This window comes from Lathyrus oleraceus, chromosome 3 (genome assembly GCF_024323335.1).
Source record: "Lathyrus oleraceus cultivar Zhongwan6 chromosome 3, CAAS_Psat_ZW6_1.0, whole genome shotgun sequence".
Lineage (NCBI taxonomy): Eukaryota > Viridiplantae > Streptophyta > Magnoliopsida > Fabales > Fabaceae > Lathyrus > Lathyrus oleraceus.
Genome location: NC_066581.1, coordinates 254,496,648 through 254,518,129, shown reverse-complemented (window position 1 = coordinate 254,518,129; position 21,482 = coordinate 254,496,648). Strand labels below are relative to the sequence as shown.

The window sequence follows — 21,482 nt, the reverse complement described above, 5'->3', positions numbered from 1 at the left end:
AATTTTCTCTCTAAGAAATTTTACCCATCTCTTCTCTTTGTTTAAAATTGTTAAAATAAACCGTTTAAATTTAAAATAATTTTCCTTCATTTGTCTCCACTTTAAATCCAGCTATTCCAAATTATTATTTAAAATTTGAGGTTTTGATTATAAAACTATATTAAAAAAACTTAAAAGCAATTATATAGGAGTTCAGATACATACTAGTATTAAACATGTTTTAGTTCCAATATTTAAATTAAAAATTATCGATTAATTAATATAATTGTTATAATTTTCTTATTTATTATGAGTGTGTCTCTTTCTCGATTGTTTGGCTGTTGAAGTTGGGGCTCCCCAAACCATTTCTACTGACTCCACAGCAATTCATCATCCTTTCATCACTATTCAGGTTTACTGGGTATCAATCTCACCTTCAATAATCGATTCGATGTTTTTTCTTTGTAGAATTGAGTTTTCAGTGTTTACATGCTAACTCACTGCATAAATTCCTTTGTTTTGAGTTCATCACACTTAAAGACGTGCCATGTGTTTGATGAAATGACTCGACTTGTTTTCATATTATGTTGCAATCTTGTCATTGAAACCATTATCGGTGCAATTTTTGTTGGAATCATACTGTTAGGCGACCCTTAATGTTAGTTATAGTTGGCAAAAGGGATAAGAAAATGTAAGTAATATGAGTGAAAGAGAAGGGAGGGCAACTATGCATTAAAAGGAAATTGGGGCAATGGGAGGTGTAGATCCTATAAGTTTGCTAGATTGTAGCAGTTTGAATTTGATAATATATGTAGAGGTTTGTGTAATGGAAGACTCTGCAAAGTCTTTGGCTATGTAGCACCGACACCTCGAAAAAAGACGTGTCCGTGTTTGTGTCGGACACCTACATCGACATTTGTGATTACATTTAATTAATTAATTTTTTCAAATTATTACCGGTGTCACCATGTTAATATTAGTGATGTCTTCGGGGTGTTTGTGCTTCATAGTTCTTTGGGTTATATTAATGGAAAAAATTGTATGTAGTCTCTCCGACATGTTTCCTCTGATTTTAATTGCAAGTTTTACTTCAATTTCATTTCCTTTGCTTTTAGTCATTCTTATGTTGTCCCTTAGATGAAAGTGCTTTGTTGATAGAATGCTGATAACTTGCCGCAAAATCTTATGATTAGATGTTGGAATGTATTTATTCCTAATACTTAGATTGAAAAAAATCAATTGTGATTAAAGGTTGGTTGGCTGATAGAGTGGATTCAGCTGTCCCATTTAATTTTGTTTAACTTAAGGCCCACGGGCCAGCCATAGTGCACAGTGTTTATGGACCTTTTATTTTTTTACCGTAGTTGGCTACGGTCCCGGCCTATATTGAGGCTCTATGAACTGGTTCTTAACAAAAAGTTGTTTGTTTCCTTAGAATTGCAAAGTCAAGTGGCGCTAAGTGGCATTTCAATTCAATGGCTATTTCCAACGTTCACATGCTTCAATCTGCCAGAGGTTTCCAGAAGTGCAATCTCTCCTTTTCAAGCCATGGCTATCCCAGATGTGGTTACAGGACCAACCACTTAGCTTTTGCTTCTATGCACACATCTGACCCTAAGGTAGTTCCAGGTCATCTAACTAGTTCTTTTCTTAGATTTGGACATTTGATTGCTTTGAATACCAGGTTATTTAGATAACGGGCAATGATAGCCCTAGGAAAACGTAAGGTGTATAAGTATTGACTAATTACAGTGAATTCTCCTTACTGTGATGTTTGGCCTTGATGTTAAATGTAGGTTCTCGTGTTAGAATTTATCACTGTGACCTTGAAAAAGACAGTATCAGTATGATTTGATTTGATGCATGCAATGTGTTTTTTAATAAAAGAACAAAATAATACTCAGGAACATGGTTCATTCACAGGTATGCATAAACTGTTAATTCGTGGCATCCTCTAACCTGGTTATAAATGTTACTGAGAGATATTGTCAATATATAAATAAACAAGTCCTTTGAGACACCAGTGCATGCAAACAGAGGAATTACCACTTTGTTTACTATCCATTCCAGATATACGAGGCCTAGGATTTCCTGTTATAAATAATCTAGTGGTAGTGAACATGCAATCTGACTCTGCATTTGGTTTTATTAACAATTAGACTGTGTAGAAGCATCTTGTACAAGCATCCTCCTTGCTCTTGATTTTTAAAAAAATGATTGACTGCATAAGCATCTACTACAGTAATCATGCATATTTCTAAATGGAGTTGGTCTGTCACATGGTTGTAACATTTTCCCCTTCATCACTTGGTTGAAAATGCCCCAAGTTCTTTTTACATTTTTATGGTTATTGTAAATATGCTGTTAATACTAACTAGAATGTTCATCAGATCATCATTTGATTGCTTATGAAATATCATGGCATTTGTTGTTTTCCTTCCTTATCTCTCTTATTGTTCTTTTTGATGTTATAAATTCTTGTTTTCATACTAAAAAGCTAAACTTTTGTCAGGTAGACTCATTGTTGGACGGTATAAAATGGGATGATAAAGGTTTGGCTGTGGCAATAGCTCAGAATGTTGACACAGGGGCCATACTAATGCAAGGCTTTGCAAATAGAGAAGCTGTGGCTACAACCATATCTTCTCGCAAGGCCACATTCTTTAGCCGGTCAAGATCAACATTGTGGACCAAAGGAGAGACCTCTAATAATTTTATCAATGTCCACGACGTCTTTCTTGATTGTGACCGTGATTCTGTAAGCTCTTGCTATTTTTCTCCATTGACCTTTTTTTTACCATTTCTGTTTTTTGTTATGGAATGTTGAGTGCCTTTTCTTTTTCCTTGGTAATAACTTAGATAATATACCTTGGGAAACCTGATGGGCCTACCTGCCACACAGGGGCAGAAACATGCTACTATACACCAGTCTTTGACTTGTTGAAAGAGGAAGAGGTTAGCTTCAACCCATTAAAACTAGCATGTCATTGACTCTCGTGTTGCTGGAGAGAAAGGTCAGCAGCATTTAAATTGATTTGGTTATCTGTTACAGGCTGAAGGAAACAAATTGGCATTAACCTCTCTGTATGCATTAGAGTCAACAATTACCCAACGTAAGGCAGAGTTAGCAGAAGAAGAAAATGGAAAGCCTTCATGGACAAAGCGGTTATTGCTTAATGATAAGTTACTGTGCTCTAAAATCAGGTTGGGTATATTAAAATCATTTCCTTGAAACTCAAATTTTATTAAAACAAGTCACATTGGTAGAAGAAAACAGATGAACTATTTAGCGTCTCTCACTTTGACTTTAGATTGTAACTGTATATTTCTACTTGCAGAGAAGAAGCCAATGAGTTGTGTCAAACACTAGAGAATAATGAGGACAAGTCACGCACTGCTTCAGAAATGGCTGATGTACTCTATCATGCAATGGTTCTGTTGGCATTGAAAGATGTTAAAGTAGAAGATGTTTTGCAGGTTCTGCGCCAGAGATTTTCCAAGTCTGGTATTGAGGAAAAGAGAAGTCGCACAACCCAGAAGCCGGTGGAAAATTGAATGTTCTTTGTCAAGGCTGTAGTTTAAACAACATATTTAGCTTCTGGTGTCATATTCCGATGTACAAGTACGCAGTTGCCGTGTGACTGTGTCTGAGCAGGGGTAACTCTGGCACATATAGCAAACTGCAAGTCTGTAATACCCTGAGTTGTTCTTCTCTTGTCTTAGTCATTTATTTGCCTAACTTAGATTGTAAAACCTGTTTCCTCCTGTAATGCTGTCGATTTATTGATTTTAGCTCTGACTGTTGTTTAATCCATACTATCATCACAAGAATTAAGTGACTATCATGTGATTTTAAATTTTACATATTAAATATTATGTTTTTAAATAATTATATTGATACTTTGATCACTATTATTAAGCCACTTGTTACACACACTATAAAAAGTAGTAGTAGATCAACAATTACTATTTCTTACTCCTTTTTCCATAATATGATTATGAATATGATTCAACAATACTTTCACTGAAATTATTCACTGATAAATTTATAGACAGATCATAGTAGAAGCAGAGATGAACAGATTATGACAGTGGAGGTAAAACAGTACTTGTGCAATCGGTCATGCATAACGTATTAGCTCCTTCGCAGTTCATAGCACAACCCAAGAAATTCACAACCTTCCTACCGTAACATCCAACCACACAAGAAAAAACATCATCTCCACATTTACCAAGGCATTGCCCCAGATGGCCTATCTGGCTAACCTCTTGAGCAGTTGCTATTGAAATCAGCATAAGCATCCCAATAATTTGGATCACTTTCTTGACTTGTAGATTCATTGTTAAACCAAGCTTGCTTTTATTGGTTAATTTAACAAGTTACTCTAAGCTAGATGTTTGTTAATGAAGTATATTAAAGCTATCTACATTTATATACTACTTGTTATGAAGAAGGTGATGGTCATCTTCACGATTCAAAAATGTGTCATAAGTATTGCATGATTTAGTAGTTTGGTGTTTAAATTGAGGATGCTTGAAATATGCTGTTTCTAAGTTTCAAAAACATCTTTCATGGATACAACTGCATGATTAAACATTTTTAGATTTACTTAGTCAAAATCAAAATCAATCTAAATAAAATTCTTACACATTTTCATAACATTTCAATGTTTTATATACTTGTACGAGTTGTTTACTTAATACTTCCTCTTGTCGTTTGTCTTCATGGAGTAATATAAAGAATATACCTATAGTTTCCATGTACCCACCTTTGTGACGAACTTTTCCACAACCACATTTATGAAAATTATGTGTTTTGAAAAGTGCGATTCTAGCTAGCCATATTTAGTTTGAAGTGTACTAAAAGGTAACATTTTTATATGTTATTAGATGTGATGTTGTTTTTCATTTAAAAACCAGTTTTTAAAATATGCTACTGAAAAAATTATCGGGTTGAGTAATAGTATTTAAGATATTGCACAATATTGCTAAAATTGTGTAAGACAGACGATTAGCCACAATTTCTTTTATATAAAACAACTCAGTAGTTACTACTACACAGTAGACGACTGATCGAGAATTATACCATTTATGGTAAGAAGACCACTCAAATTTGGTATGAAGACCAAAAACAAAATGAAAAAAGAAAATTAATTAAATGAACCAAAGTTGAGAGAGGGGAGGGAGAGATTTGAGTTTTCTGGAATTTGGTAATGAGAGGGGGGGGGGGGGGCATATATATGATTCAGTCTTCTCACCATCAGGCACACAAAACATGCACGGAGTTAATAAATGGATGAGTTCCAGATGCAAAAAATTAACGCCCAAACCTAGCCGAGTCGAACAACTATGGGGCGCTCTCATGAGAGGTATGTTGTCTCCCATTTACAAAGTTGTGTATTCCTTGGGGCACAATGTAAGAGGTCACCCTCCACTATATAAGCACTACTAGAGTGTGTTGTCCATCCAATGCGGGATTTATTGAATTTTTTCAAATTCACACTTCACGTGATAGTTGAAACTTGTGCTTATTTCTCACAAGTTCTACCAAACTCTTTATTTTGTTCATAAATCAAAATCGTCAATACAACTCAACAATGAGACATTGTGTCTTGCTCCGGTGTGGTGATGTGGGTGACCCTGCAATGTTAGCACTCAAACATGCAACTTAGTTTGTGAACAATGAAAAATAGAGTGAAATTTTGAATAAGAAAATCTTATATGTTTTGGCGCAAATTTTATGAAAATCCTACCTGTTTTGAAATGGATTAGGCCTTTGGAACACTCTCCATTAAATTTCAAACAATCCTCCACTTGAATTTTTAAAAAAATATTTCAAAAATAATGTCAAATGGTTCTAAGATTGTTCTTGAACTTTTGCATATAACAAGATAGATTTTGATTCAACAAAAGTGACTCGTAGTCTTGAACACTATCTAAGACATCAAATCCGCACACATTTTCTTAAGGTGTATTTTATAAGCTTGTGAAGTTGTTCTTTAATGACCTTACATGTCTATCCCAATTTTGTAAAAGTTTTAGAAATTCTGCCTCGAAATTTCATAAGAATTAACCTAAGTTTCACAATCATATAGGTGAACTTATCAAGCGTACCCTTATTGCTGGATACTTTACTGGTACAAAGTATAAATCTCATTAACATTTTCTATTATAATCATTTTATCACTCCAGGATTCATGCTTTTATTATTTATACTAGTATGATCATCTCATATTACTCACAAATTGTTATTACCCATTGGATCTAACTTTCAAAATATCGTGTTTTTTAGATCGGATTAGCATCTTGAGCAACTCATTTATCTATATGCATTAGTCTCATCTTCTTGGATGTATTATGATTTTTTTTGTAGCTAAACTATTCGCAAATGATCTACTAAGTTTTCATTAGTGCACATATGATCAACTCTAACAACTACTTTAGAGATAAACTTTCTAACAATGTTGTGATTTCTTCTTATTTGACGTCTCTTACTATTATAACATTGATTTTTAATTTTTTCAATTGACGTGATTGCAGTGGATCAACACAACTGACATAGGTTTTTTTCACAAAGGATCTCAACTAGCAAACATCTTAACCAACCCGCTTCTTCCCTAGCACACACTAATTATATTTTCATTGCATTCACAATCTTAATATTCTAAATATGAGTAAGTCATGTACGTAGAGATATATGATAGTGACAATGTTATTTTCATATTTGTAATAAACATAATTGTCACTTTCATTCACTTTGAACCCATTCAATATTACTAGATTATCAAAGTTTTTATGACATTGCTTCAAGGCTTTTTTAAGACCATACATAGACTTATCAAACTTACATACCTTTTTTTTTTCTTGTCAATGAACCACAAACCCTTCCATTTTCTCATATATATTTCTTCTTCTAAGTCACCATTTAAAAAAGTGTTTTTAATATTCATTTGATGTACTATCAAGTTATAAATAACAATAATTGAAATCAGCATCCTAATAGATATGATTCTAATGACAGAAGAAAAAGTATCAGATAAATCTATATTTTCTATTTTTCTAAAACTTTTGGTTACAAGACGAGCCTTGTATTTATCAATTGTACCATCAAGTTTTAATTTCTTTTTCAAATCTCATTTAAAATCATTCAGTTTTCAATCAGTAAGAAAAACTACTAAGTTTCGGGTCTTATTAAATTCTAGAGAATTCATCTCATCGTTAATAACTTCTAGCCACAAATCTGCATCCAAAGATAAAAAAGATTCTTGAAGATTTGGTTGATCTTCTTCTACTTCATAGGTCATATAGTCCATAGTCTTTAGCAACTCTTACTCGTTTACTTCTTTGGAGGTTTATTTCTCCTTTATTGTTGATTTCAGTACTTCTTATCACATGAGTTTGATTAGATTTAATGTCTCAACTATTTCTTGATTTGAAAGAAAATTTATTTTCACATAAGTCATCATCATTTGATTGTATGATCATCTTGGCGTTTATGTCATAAAACCTATGAACCTTACTAGGTATTGCATACCCAATGATATACATTCATAGGCTTCACAAGTGAGTTTAACTCGCTTCAGATTCAAAATCTTGACTTAAGTTAAATAATCCCAAATTCTAAAATAAAACAAGTTTGATTGTCTTTTCTTCATTATCTTATAAGAAGAGATCATATTTTTTTATTTGCAGAACTCTATTAAGGACATATAAAATAATAAATAAAATTTCCCCCACAAATGAGATGCATCACCATAATTCAACATAATAGCAACTACTAATCCAGTAACAGTTTTATTCTTTCTTTCTGTATTTCCATTCATTTCAGGAGAATATGATGTAGTGGTTTCTTGTATAATTTCATGTTGTTTATAAAAATTATTAAATAAACTATAATCATGCTCAGTTACTCTATCAGTACGAAATCTCATAATTTTCTTATTAAATTGATTTTCAATTTCATTCACGAAAATACTAAACATATCAAGCGCTTCACTTTTATTCTTCATTAGGTATACAAAAAGTGTAGTCAAAGCAATCACCAATAAAAGTGATGAAATAATGTTTACTATTTCTAGTTAAAGTTATGTCAATTTCACATATATTAGAATATATTAGATCTAAAGGTCCATATTCTCTATTTATTGATTTATGTGAACTCTTAATTATTTTAATTTGAATGCAAAATTCAAAATTTTCTAAGTAATTGACATTTAACTTTGAGATTATTCTTAAATTAAAAAGTAGCACGCTTATTAATATGACAAAATTTAGCATGGCAAACATTAAAATCACACAAAGAGTAATCTGAAGGAGACATTTTATTCATTTTAACATTTAATTTAAACATGTTACCAGTGATATATTGTTTCCCGACAAAAATACCATTCTTAGTAATGTTGTATAAATATGCCACAATAGAATGACTAAATCCTTCCTTATTCAAAAGAAACCCAAAAATAAGATTCTTTCTAATCTTATGAGAATGTATGACATCCTTCAAAATTAAAATCTTTTCAGAGGTGAACTCCATCTCCACATCTTCGATACCAACAATATTAATGTTGTGTGAATCTCCTAATAACTCTTTCTTATCTTCGACTTTTGAACATTGCATTATCATAAAATACATGTCAAGAGGTGTCAATGTCTATGGTACACTGCGTCAAATAAAAAACAAAAAGATAAAAAAATTAATTAGACAAAATAGATTCGAGAAAGAGAGAAGTGAGGGATTTCAGTTTTCCAAAATATAGAGTGAAAATGATGAGATATGGAGACCCTTATTTATAGCTTATTTATAGATGAAGTCTAGAGCCGAAAAAGAGAGAAAAAAGGATGAGCGAGTTTGATAAACTCTTCCCATCATCATAAGATGAGAGTGTGGGGTGCTGGAGAATGAATCGTGGCCTCCTTGAAAAAATGGTAATGAAGAGGATTTTATAAAGTCTTGAATCTTAACAGAGCTAGCTCTGTTAAGTTTTCTCAGTTCAAGTCTGTTAGAAAAAAAGAACTGTCATCACACTGTTAGAGGTTTCAGTTAGGGTTAATTGTGTTTGAGGTTCGTTTTGAAGGTTAGTCATGACAACTATGTTCAGTTAAGTTAATTGAAGTTGAGATTTAGTTAGGAACCGTTATTTGTAACTGTTAGTTGAATTTGATGGAATTGTTAAAGCATCATTAGTTTTGTTATGAAAATCAAGTGTAATTGTGATAGTCAAATTGAAGTTAATGTTAGATAATTGATAACATTGTTATCATGTTATGGCTCTGTTACATTCTATTAATGTTATCGTTTCTTTGTTGTTGTAAATGCTTTTGTTATGTCCATAAATGTAGGTCACTTTTTACTTGATTATAGAATCTTAAGGCTGCTTTTTACTTATCAAGTGCAGTTGCAGCTGTGGTAATTTTCGTTTTACACTTGCTGACTGCAGAACTAAGGCCAAATTGAGATTTAAGTTAGTTGCTAATGGAATGGATGAATAGATTAATATTGGTGAATTCTTGATTGTTCTTGTAAAAGGTCATTAGTTGGAAAAAGTTAATAATAAACTTAAAGTGAGATTTATTAATGGTAACTTGGACATTCATGTTGCTATGCTTTTTGAATTGTTTGATTTCACTTGCCTTCTTTCCTTTTTGTTTTGGATGCAATAGCCCAATGTTGCCACTTAATGCTTGTTCTTGTAGGTGATGCAAAATGGAAGTAATTTGGCTTTGAAGGAAAATAAGAGCATGAAGCATAATGCATGATCATGAAGATGATAAATGAAGCAAGACCAAGATGAGAAATGGTTGTAGACATTAGGGGTTGACTTTGGTCAACTATTGACCAAAAAGTCAATAGTTGACTAAAAGTCAACATTACCAAAATGTTCAATTTTTTTTGTAAATGTGCTTATGTAAATTGATATTTGAAAAGAAATGTAATGAATAATTTTGAATGAATCAATTCTTCATTTTCAAATTAAGAATTTTCCGCCAAAAATCAACTTTGAATCATCTTGAATTAAAAGAGATGAATGAATCATGATTGAATGAGTACACCAATGAATCCAAGTTAAGGCAGTATGCACCTCGTAAAACATGTGACCAAGCATCATGAATGAAAACCATGTACCATGGATTAATGAATGCATTAAAAAAGAAAAACATGGATCATGAATGAAACTATGAAACTTGCATCATAAACCATGATCAACCACTATTAATGATCAAATGACCCTTTCAATGAGTTAGAGTTTAAGTCCAAAAGATAAGTAATACGAACAAGGACAATCAAACATCATGGCTTAAGAAGCAAACTCAAACCATATGACTCCTCTAGAACTAAGGTTTCACAAGATCAAGGCAAACCAGATGAACAAGGACAAACAAACAATCAAGAATTAAGGTTTAGGTTTGATCCACATGAACACAAGGCCCTAGGGCTTGATGCTCAAGTAAAGCCCTAACTTTGGTTAGGTATGAACAACCACAAACCTTCAAATGTCACGAGGGTGTTTGCAAGTGTTAGTATGAATGTATGATACATATGCAATTGACATGAATGTGTGCAGATGAATCTTAAGTCAAAACTCAGATAAAAATGAAATGGGGAGGGTAAATTTTGGGGTACAACATAAGTCAGTAAAAAATAAAAAGAAAAGAAAATTAATTAGATGAAACATAGTTGGGAGAGAGAAATGATATACTTAAGTTTTCAAAAATATGGAGTGAAAATAATGAGACACAAAGACCTCTATTTATAGCTGAAGTTTGAAATTGATAAAAAGAGAAATTTGGGAAAACAAATTTGATTTAGTCTTCTTATATTAGATGAATTAGTTCTGAAAATTCAAATTTATGGGAGAAGATCCTTGAAGGTTTGGTCAAACACAAAACAAATATGTGCAGAAATATGTGCAAAATTAATGAAACATATGAGAACAAAATTACCCGAACCTAAGCCAAAAGCAAGCCGGACCGCCCGAATAACGGTCTACAAAATTGCATATCTTTTAGAACACACTAGAAAAAAACCACCCTTCATTTATATAAGCATTACAAAAGTATTTTTTCCCTCTCAAATAGAATATGTTTAACTTTTTCAAACTCACACTTCCCACTATAATTCAAAGTTATACTTATTTTTTACAAATTTGACCATATTCTCGAGTCAATTTCCAACATTTGTATATTAAAATTACTTTGGGAATGAAGGAAATTCCTCCCACCAACTTCTTTTGAGCCATATCTCTCCCAAAAGGGGGTGAAGAGGAATCAAACTACAATCTTACATTTTGAAAGATTTTATTTATTTATTTTCATTGTCAACAAGTACATTTTTATTCCATTTGAAACCAACTAGTGAATTATTACTAAATTAAACGTTAACTTTATAAAACTTTGTCAAATAGTTCAATAAGATGATTAATATTTTAAAATGCTCACAACTCTATTATACACAGTTAAGTATGTTGCACGAATATAGTAATCAATATTTGAATAAATTTATAATATTTTAAAAAAATTAATCTATAACTTTTAAAATAACTAATATGAGTAAATTTACTTACTTGAAGGACTAAATTGCAATATTATCTGCTGCGTGTCCTTCACCTACACCATCCATTACTTGTTCGTAAGATATTTAGTTTCTTTCTTGGTCCAAATTCCAAACAAAACCTCTGCAAAACCTCCATTTTCGTCTCTGTTATCTTCTCCAAAGACTCAAACTTTCCAATGCTCCACTGAATTCCCAAACACCCATCTCCTTCATTTCAATGGCTGCATTCCTCTCAACCCCACAACACATTCCCACACCCTTCATCACCAAATTCACCTCTTCCCCAAAACCATGGAACTTCCTCATTCTCAACCACCCTTTTCACCACAACACCTTCAAAGCCCTAGCTCCCTCACAACCCTTTTCCCCTCTCAATGCACTCCACACACAAGGACTCTATTCCCCTCCTCCCCCTTCAAAAACCGACAAAACTGACCCTGAAAACGACCCTATTTCAGTCCTCAACGACAGGATTCGTCGCGAGTATAGTAAAAGGGATGTTTCGAGGACTGTTATGGACGCTAAAGAAGCTGATAAATACATAAAAATGGTTAAGGAACAGCAGCAGAGGGGGCTTCAGAAGCTTAAAGGTGATAGAGAGGCTAAAGATGGTACCATTAGTTATAAGGTGGACCCTTATACACTTCGTTCTGGGGACTATGTTGTGCATAAGAAAGTTGGTATTGGTAGGTTTGTTGGGATTAAATTAGATGTTTCGAAGAATTCCGTTGAACATACTGAGTATGTTTTCATTGAGTATGCTGATGGAATGGCAAAGCTTCCTGTTAAACAGGCTTCTAAAATGCTTTATAGATATAGTCTGTGAGTTTTCTTTTTCACCCTTTAATTAATCTTTATTTAGTAGTATTCCTTTTGATTCTTAGTGTATCTTTGTTCAGCTTTTGGAAGAGTAAAAAGCAAATTTTGATTTTGGAATGATCTTGAGGTGTTTGATTCTTCTAAAGTAGAACCGATTCTGCCAGAATTGATTCTGGTTGAAGGTGCAAGAACTTATCCAAACATAAATGCTTTACCTTCAACTCACCTTTAGACAAAATCAATTTTACATAACCAATTCATTCAGAGTCAATTTTTTTCTCCGCAGAATCAAACACATGCTAAATATGTGAGATGTTGTCACAATAGTCATTAAATGTATGAGAATTACAAAAACATGCATAGTTGTGTCTTTTGCTAGTTAATTTAGTCATTGAATGCCTTTTTCATTAGTCAATTTAGTCAATAAAATTAGTAACAAAAGAGATGCTTGGAAATGTTTGTAATTTTGATGCATTCTAGAACAATAGTGACAGTGCCTTACACATTTAGGGACCAAAAAGATCCTAGGGTCCGGCCTGTTTGTTGTTGAAGGCTTGGGTTTTGAGAGTGTGCTCCTCTCAAGGTCTCAGGTACGAATTCTGCTAGGTACTAACAATTTTTGTATTGGGTTTTGCTCTGGCTTTAAATGGGGCATCCGCTATAGGATGGTGAGTTTGGTCCCCTTAGATTAGTTAGTCGCAAGGTCAGATACCAAGCTTTAAAAAAAGGATTTAGGGACCAAAAAGACTATTTACTTCTTTTTTAATTTGTTGAACTTTAGAGGATGGTGTAATAGGAATTTGAATTGCTTCAATAATATATGAATGATTTTGTTAATTGTTGTGTGGACTTTGGGGCGTGCCTTTCTTTACAGTCCAAATGAAAACAAAAAGCCTAGGACATTGAGCAAGTTGAATGATACTAGTGCATGGGAGAAAAGAAAGATTAAAGGGAAGGTTGCCATACAGAAGATGGTTGTTGACTTGATGGAACTCTATCTGCATAGGCTTAAACAAAGAAGACCTCCCTATCCCAGAAGTCCTGTCGTGGCTGAATTCGCAGCAAAATTTGCTTATGAACCTACGCCGGATCAGAAACAGGTCGCGTCATTATTAATGCTGTGTGTTTTGGTCGAAAGGGATTGATTAATTTATGATTTTATGGTCTAGTTTTACTTTTAGGCACCGATTCATCGGAGTTCACATCTTGATATTGTGTGCTTATTTGATGATTATTTGTTATATCATCTCTTCCAATTGCATATATTCTTGCAGGCTTTTATTGATGTTGAAAACGATTTGACGGAGCGAGAGACTCCAATGGACAGATTAATATGTGGAGATGTTGGTTTTGGTAAAACCGAGGTTGCGCTGCGTGCTATCCACTGTGTTATCGCAGCTAAAAAACAAGCGATGGTTCTTGCACCGACAATAGTTCTAGCAAAGCAACATTTTAATACTATTTCAGAGCGATTTTCTGTATATCCTGATATCAAAGTTGGACTACTAAGCAGGTTTCAGGTATGACTATGATTATTTTTCCCATTTTAGTCATAGTTTTGGCAACATAATTCTGGTTAAATAAATATAAACTTCACTTTTATACCAATTACAGCCATTTCACTTATCCACTCTACTTGCAGACCAGATCAGAGAAGGAAACATACTTGAAAATGATTAACAATGGCGACCTGGATATTATTGTTGGAACTCACTCACTCCTTGGAAACCGTGTTGTTTATAGCAATCTTGGACTGCTTGTGGTTGATGAAGAACAGGTTTACGAAATATCTGCAATACATATTTTTCTTCTTGCGATTATACTTTAACTCTCCCCCTCCATTAAGCAATGATTTATCCCACTGCAGAGGTTTGGTGTCAAGCAGAAGGAGAGGATTGCTTCGTTTAAAACTTCTGTCGACGTACTTACTTTATCTGCAACTCCTATTCCACGGACTCTTTATTTAGCTCTGACAGGATTTCGTGATGCTAGGTAACAAACCTTTCCACAAATTATGTCGGAAAATTTGTTGTGTACGGTATCCTGGCCCTAGGAAAATTTAGCTTCGGTTTTTTTTTTTTTTTGTTAAGCTTAAGACTAACCAAGCATTCATAAAAGTTGAACTAACTTCCGAGCTTAGGTAAAATACAATTGTAATCTCTATCATTGATTTCTATTTTCAGTTTAATTTCGACTCCACCTCCAGAAAGAGTACCTATAAAGACTCAACTTTCTGCATTTAGTAAGAAGAGAGCAATATCAGCCATCGAGTATGAGCTAAACCGCGGTGGTCAAGTTTTTTATGTTTTGCCACGTATTAAAGGTGATTCTCAACTGATCATTTCTGAATCATTGTTGTCGAATCACACAAAAAAGTGGTGCGATAAGCATATTAATGTCCCTCTGTTATAGTACTGACTCTGGCTTCTCAACAATTGTTTTTCTTACAGGACTTGAAGAAGCAATGGAGTTTCTTGAAGAGGCATTCCCTGATGTGGAAATAGCCGTTGCCCATGGGAAGGTATTTATCAAAAGTATATACATATTATCACATACAAATAATGATGTTTTGTCTCTGCATTAATTTGAGTTTATTTCTTGTGCAGCAATTCTCGAAGCAATTAGAGGATACCATGGAGAAGTTTGCTCTTGGTGAAATAAAAATCCTTATCAGCACAAATATAGTTGAAAGTGGGCTTGATATTCAAAATGCAAACACCATCATCATTCAGGATGTTCAACAATTTGGTCTTGCACAGTTGTACCAGGTTTTGTTCTTCCTAATCTAATCTGATTTTTTTTTAAAGATATTGGTCATATTTTCTGTTGTTGACTCGAAGCATTGTATAGTTTGGAAGCCCTGAGAATAATAAATTGGTATCATGTGTCGAAGAGATTTGTCATCCTTGGTGTACACAATATTGTTAGAGATACAAAACCGTTCTTGAGAGGTCATGCCTTCACCTTAGAACTTAGCTTCTTGGGAGAGTTTTTCTTTGACACGGTATGTGAGACTATGATCAAGTGGTCCAGTTTGATCTTTGCCTCTCCTATCCGTCTAAATAAAAAGCAGAACTTTAGCATAAAGTAGAACGTGTCATGCATTTTTAGTGCTCTTATCATTCAATGGATTCGCGTGAGGAAGTGTGCCAAAGATAAAAAAATCCATATTGACCCTCCGCGTAATAACTTCTGTATTTCAAAATTAGGATAGTTGATGCCAATGTAGTCAAGATCGAGTGCTTGGTCTTAAGATCTTTCGATCTTACGTGCTGAAGTTACCTTTTAGGGCTACGATCTGGAAAAAAAACTTTTTCGTGCACTTTGTAGTCAAGATCGAGTTTTCCATAGTAAGATTGTAAAAAACATAGTGCTGGGTGCCTGGGCCTGGGCCTGTTTTGTTAGGCTTTCTAACCGGTCGTTTTTTTTAAGTGAACCCGGTTTTTTAATTAAGTTCTCCCTCTTAAGCCCTAACCCTAAAACACAAAAACACAAAATGGCCGCCTCTTTACTCGATACTCTCCCTCCTTGGTTGAGTGTTGTGATTTATAGATTATTTTGTTCATGTATTATAATTTTCATGTTTTTATCCATGTGAAATTACCATTTTGCCTTCGGGAAGATCTTAAGTGCCGTGCTACGATCCTAGTTTTACTATCTTTCACAGGTCATCCGATCCTACTTAAGATCCCGTGCTTGACTACCTTGGTTGATGCTTAACAAATATGTTGTCATTCTTTGCTATGAATGAATATTCTCAAATTTGTTATCCAAAATAAAAAGTACCTATATGCATTTGTTAAAGTGTTTCATATATTTTTTGGAACAACGAAAGGAAGACTAGATCTTTTATTTATGTTTCACTAATACAGGTAATTTTTTCTTTTTCAATATATTGGTAGTTGCGTGGAAGGGTTGGGCGAGCAGACAAGGAAGCATATGCATACTTATTTTATCCTGATAAGAATGTGCTCTCTGATCAAGCATTGGTATGTTTCTGATCAATCTTTAGCTTTTAGTTCTGAAACATATTGCACTAAACATTGAGGGTTGCTGTGATATCATACCTAAAACTAACATCTCCTTAGTGATTTCCTATAGGAGAGACTTGCAGCCCTTGAAGAATGTCGAGAACTTGGTCAAGGCTTCCAACTAGCCGAGAGAGACATGGGTATAAGAGGTTTTGGTACTATTTTCGGCGAACAACAAACAGGAGACGTTGGAAATGTTGGCATCGATCTTTTCTTTGAGATGCTCTTTGAGAGTTTATCTAAGGTAAAGTTTGAATTGTGATATGTTTCTTCTTATTTTGGTTTTCTGTTAGTTTTTCATAATCATCGTTTTGGTTTTTGGACCGGTGAAGAATGAAATTGAGTATAGAAGGTGTTTAACACGAATAATTTGGCATTGGGATTTTACTTCCAGGTTGAAGATCACCGTGTTGTATCAGTTCCTTATCACTCAGTGCAGGTATGTATGCATATTAGAGAAAAATTTACCAGTGGATTAAAGAAATGAGCGTTTACGTTAACGTTACAGATGATGCATTTTATTCTTCTTTGTTATTTAGGTTGACTTAAATATCAATCCTCACCTTCCTTCTGAATACATAAATCATCTCGAGAACCCAATGGAAATAATAAACGAGGCTGAGCAAGTTGCTGAGAAAGACATCTGGAGTCTGATGCAATTTACAGAGAATCTGCGCCGCCAATATGGCAAAGAGCCTCAACCCATGGAGGTTATTCTGAAGAAGCTTTATTTGAGGAGAATGGCGGCTGATATAGGGGTAATCAAAATTTACTCTTCAGGGAAGACAGTGTGTATGAAAACAAACATGAGTAAAAAGGTTTTCAAGATGATGACAGAGTCAATGACTTCGGATACATATAAAAATTCATTGGTTTTTGAAGGGGACCAAATTAAGGTAACTTTCTCCGTTTCTCGATTTTTTTAATCAGTGATCTTTGTTAACTTGTTTTGTATTTCGTCTGTCTATTTTTCTGCTGCAGGCTGAGCTTCTACTAGAGCTACCGAAAGAACAACTTCTGAATTGGATCTTTAATTGCATGGCTGAACTTCATGCTTCGCTAGCTTCCCTCATAAAGTACTAGTCTCTTCGCCCCTTCGATTCTACCTACATGTAAGTTGGATACATGACTCAATGCATACATCATATTTTATAAATACGGAGCGGACTTACTATGTTGACTGGCCACAAACTAATCACCGCGGGCACAAAACAAGATTTGTATCGCTTGATTGTCTTTGCAGTGCAAGACATCTCGGCAAGTTGAGATAATCAGAGCAAAGAGCCATAGTATGGTTACAAGCTGCAAGCATCTTGGTCTTGTCGAAATCGTGCTTCTGGTTTTCATGCATTATACAGGACATGGACATGAAATACAAGAAGGAGGACAGTTATTGAGTATCGATGGAGTATCGACATCTTGCCTTCATAAATCAACTTCACTTTCAAGAGTTACATACAATACAATGACTTAAAATTCTCATCCAGTAAAACTTTAACCAAAATGTCCATACTTGATCTTTTGTATATGTCAATGAGTAAAGCATTTCATTACCATGCACATTCTTTTCCACATTTTTGTTGTCTTTAAAATTTCATTAGTTACCTGATCTAGAGAAATTGAATGTAAAGATTTGGAGCATTGATGAATGGTGCGTTTTTGTTGCATATTGTTAAGAAATTTCCTATTAGTGCAGAGTGGTTGCTTCCACGTCTAGTTAAATAATGATGCTTGGACTTTTTCTTAGTTAAACGTGATCTCACGATAGGTAAGAATATAAGCATACAAAAAAGAAAAAAGGATTATTATACTTCAATTAATAGAAGAAAATAGGTCAGGGAGAGAATGGGTCGGAAACAATTTTTACCTTTCTAAATATATATCCGAATTCCAAAATAAATTCCAAAATAATACTTGTTCTCCGTCCAATCCCCATCGGAGATAGGGTATTAAAATCCAAATCCATTTTAAATGAGTTCGGATATCCTCGTTCCACTACCATCTATTTAATGAAATCAATTTTTTTAATAAAAAAGTTATTTTTTCTAAATCAAATAACATTATATATAATAAAATTAAAAAAAATCTCAAACTTTCATACATATATTTTAAATATTTAAATAATAATACAAATCAAAATATTAACTACATATTCAACATTTTAAATTATCAAAGTTAAAATAATAAAGCACTTAATAAAATAAACGGGACAGATACTAATATTTTCATTATCCAATTCGTCCCTATATTTTATAATTGAGGAAAACTTAAACCCAATCCCACTCAAAGTGATTTTTTCCGTAAAATTTAAGATGAGTTATAGTAAATGCTTGCAAGTATGAGTTATATTGTGATTTCTAGAAGAAGAACACAATATATAATTCAAGTGGTTGATGCCCAATATGTATTATAAACTATAGGGTATTAAATTTCTTATCCATTTATCAACTATCAAATCAACTGTCAACTACTATATACTAAAATTTTATAGATATTAACTACCATTTTTACGCTTCAACTATTATATACTAAAATTGGTTAGATTTTAACTACCCTTTTTACCCTTTCTTGATCCAAAATTTTGCACTACATTAGGGATATTTGTGTAATCAACAAAACAACCGATGCAAGTCCTTCCAAACTCATTGCAACTGATCCACGTGTCAACAAAGTTTTTTTCAAAAGCTTAAACTTTAATTTTTCCCCGCAAGAAACCAAATGTAATACCTCACCCCAAATACACATCCTTTTTTTTTCAAACATACGAAAAAAACTTTCTTTTTCTTCATTGCAAGGTTTCTCATTTTTCCTACTCAATTTTTTCTTCCATTTTTTATTTTTGTTGTAATGGTTCTTGAGCATGGTTGTTGAATGAAAGTGCCAAAACCTACAATTTTTAATGTGTTGCTGCCTTTTGATTTTTTTACTTTTTTCTTCATGTTTCGCTTCAATGGTTGTTCAACATGCTGAGAATTTTTTTGGTTTTCGTTTGTACCTGCAACTTTACATGTTTTAATGGTTTTCGTTTCCCCCATTTGTCTTCATCTTTTGCTTTCATGGTTGGTTAATGTTACTTAAGAATAATTTTTATTTTTGTTTTAATGGTTGTTGAACATGGTTGTTCAATGAAAGAGACAAAAATTAAACCTTTACGTGTTTTAATGATTTTTGTTTTTTCCTTTTTCTTCATCCTAGCTGAATGTGTTGAAAAAAACAACTAAGAATATAATATATATTACAATGTTTTTAGGGTGTACTCTATTGTTAAGAAAACTCCAATCTTGAATTTAACCGAATCAATCTTGACGAATAAGAATCAATCTTTCTGATTGATTACACCTCTGATTCTTCATCATTTACTTAGGTGAAACAACCACTCCTTGTCTGCAAGATGATTTTAGACTACACAGAGAATTGGAAGAAAAAAACGAGACAATTGAAAATAAGAGAAAAGAAGTTATGGAGGAGGAAGAAGAAGATTGTATTGCTTGTGAAAACTGCACTCTAAGTGTTAGTTACAATGTGTGTTAATCACAACTATGATTTATGAAACTGCACAATGCTAATACAACCCTTGTTACTAAACTTGATACAAATGAAATAGAGATCCTCTCTATTTATAGATGAGATTACTTCCACTCCAAATAATCACAAAACAACTAACTCAACTAAAATTAAGCTAAGTCAGCCTTCTTCGACTATGTCAATGTTAACTCCTCTGAAAACTACATGTTTAGACAAGTTGTATTTGGCTTTCTATTAAATACAGTCATCATTACCAGATCAACTTGTACGTATCTATATAAATTTTGTGAGACTCTATGGTTTGATTTTTTGTAATATAAAATATCTAGTTGTCGGGCCGTCTTTTAGGACGTATAAGATGAACTACCGCATAAAATCCAAAATTTGTCATGATCATATCATAGTTAAATAAAATTTTATAAAATATTGTCATAGTTAAATTACACTTAAATAAGACTTCTATTATTTTTTTTAAAATTAAACTGTAACTAACGGATATAAAATCTCTAAAAACATTGAGACGACAATATCTAGTTGATTTTTGTATTTAAACACATAATATCAATTAGGTTCATATATTTAACATCTTGTTATCAATTATTATTTTTGTTGAACTATATATAATTGTTGGAGTTTAACAATGAACCTCCATTGATGCACAAGAACACAAGAAGATGAAGATGAAGATGAAGATGCACAAGAATTCATGAAGTGTTCAACTTTGATCGCCTTGATCAACATATTTGTGAGTTGCTTATGAGTGCTGACATGAACAACCTCAAGTACTCCATTATGAACTTGATTGCACAGAAAATGGTACTTAGTATCAATGTGCTTGCTTCTTCCATGAAACACTGGATTATTAGCAATACTTATGACAGATTTATTGTCAATCATCAATCTGTCTGGTTTGCTCACCTTGAACTTCAGTTTCTGCAACAAATTCATCAGGCAAACAACCTGACAAGGTGACAAAACACCAACTATGTAATCAACTTCACAGGTTGACAATGCAACCAATGGTTGCTTCTTGGAGCACCAAGAAATGGGAGCTCCTAGATACATAAACATGTATCCTGTAGTGCTTCTTTTGTCTACTCTGTCACCATACCACTCAGAGTCTGAGTAGCATATCAGCTCAGCATCATCTGATACTCTAGACGGAAACAAAATTCCATGCCTCAAAGTTCCGTTTACATACCTCAAAATCCTGATTACAACTTGGTAATGTGACCACTTTGACTTACTCATAAACCTACCATTCCAACTGCATAACATATCCCAAGCCTGATGCTACACAAATATCTTAGGCAACCAAACAACTGTTTGAAGGTTGTAGCATCTACATCCTCTCAATCAACATCAGATTCTAGCTTACAATTTGTCTCAACAGGTGTGACTGTTGACTTAAAATTTATCAGCTCAAATCTCTTCAGCAACTCAAGTATATACTTCAATTGGTGTAAAATAATCCCCTTTTCATATTGTAAAATATCCATCCCTAGAAAATATACCATATTTCCAAGGTCAATCATATCAAATGCATTCATAGACACCTTTTTGAACTTGTTTATCTC

General features: G+C 33.3%; 2 protein-coding genes across 4 annotated transcripts; both read left to right on the top strand.

The window, feature by feature from the left end:
• The first annotated feature begins 242 nt into the window (after window positions 1-242).
• On the top strand, window positions 243-3,771 carry LOC127126722 (histidine biosynthesis bifunctional protein hisIE, chloroplastic). Of its 3 annotated transcripts, none has more exons than XM_051055704.1 (6): window positions 243-391; window positions 1,415-1,598; window positions 2,492-2,737; window positions 2,839-2,934; window positions 3,032-3,183; window positions 3,318-3,771. In XM_051055704.1, the coding sequence occupies exons 2-6, from the start codon at window positions 1,455-1,457 to the stop codon at window positions 3,532-3,534; spliced, it is 855 nt and encodes a 284-aa protein (XP_050911661.1). In that variant the 5' UTR covers window positions 243-391; window positions 1,415-1,454; the 3' UTR covers window positions 3,535-3,771. The 3 variants fall into 3 exon arrangements, with proteins under 3 accessions (XP_050911661.1, XP_050911660.1, XP_050911659.1); XM_051055703.1 differs by having other exon boundaries at window positions 249-400; XM_051055702.1 differs by having other exon boundaries at window positions 255-400; window positions 1,425-1,598.
• Window positions 3,772-11,599: 7,828 nt separating this feature from the next.
• On the top strand, window positions 11,600-18,047 carry LOC127126721 (ATP-dependent DNA helicase At3g02060, chloroplastic). The gene is made up of 13 exons (XM_051055701.1): window positions 11,600-12,352; window positions 13,224-13,449; window positions 13,624-13,869; window positions 13,992-14,126; window positions 14,217-14,341; window positions 14,533-14,672; window positions 14,800-14,870; window positions 14,956-15,117; window positions 16,252-16,338; window positions 16,451-16,624; window positions 16,775-16,819; window positions 16,920-17,276; window positions 17,362-18,047. Exons 1-13 carry the CDS (start codon window positions 11,748-11,750, stop codon window positions 17,461-17,463), a joined length of 2,475 nt encoding a protein of 824 aa, XP_050911658.1. The 5' UTR covers window positions 11,600-11,747; the 3' UTR covers window positions 17,464-18,047.
• The last annotated feature ends 3,435 nt before the right edge of the window (window positions 18,048-21,482 follow it).

Coding starts and splice junctions, on each gene's coding strand:
- LOC127126722 (XM_051055704.1), top strand. CDS start 1,455: ATGGCTATTTCCAACGTTCACATGCTTCAATCTGCCAGAGGTTTCCAG. Junction 1,599..2,491: donor TGCACACATCTGACCCTAAG/GTAGTTCCAGGT, acceptor AACTTTTGTCAG/GTAGACTCATTGTTGGACGG. Junction 2,935..3,031: donor ACTTGTTGAAAGAGGAAGAG/GTTAGCTTCAAC, acceptor TATCTGTTACAG/GCTGAAGGAAACAAATTGGC.
- LOC127126721 (XM_051055701.1), top strand. CDS start 11,748: ATGGCTGCATTCCTCTCAACCCCACAACACATTCCCACACCCTTCATC. Junction 14,871..14,955: donor TAGCCGTTGCCCATGGGAAG/GTATTTATCAAA, acceptor TTTCTTGTGCAG/CAATTCTCGAAGCAATTAGA. Junction 16,625..16,774: donor TCTTTGAGAGTTTATCTAAG/GTAAAGTTTGAA, acceptor TTTTACTTCCAG/GTTGAAGATCACCGTGTTGT.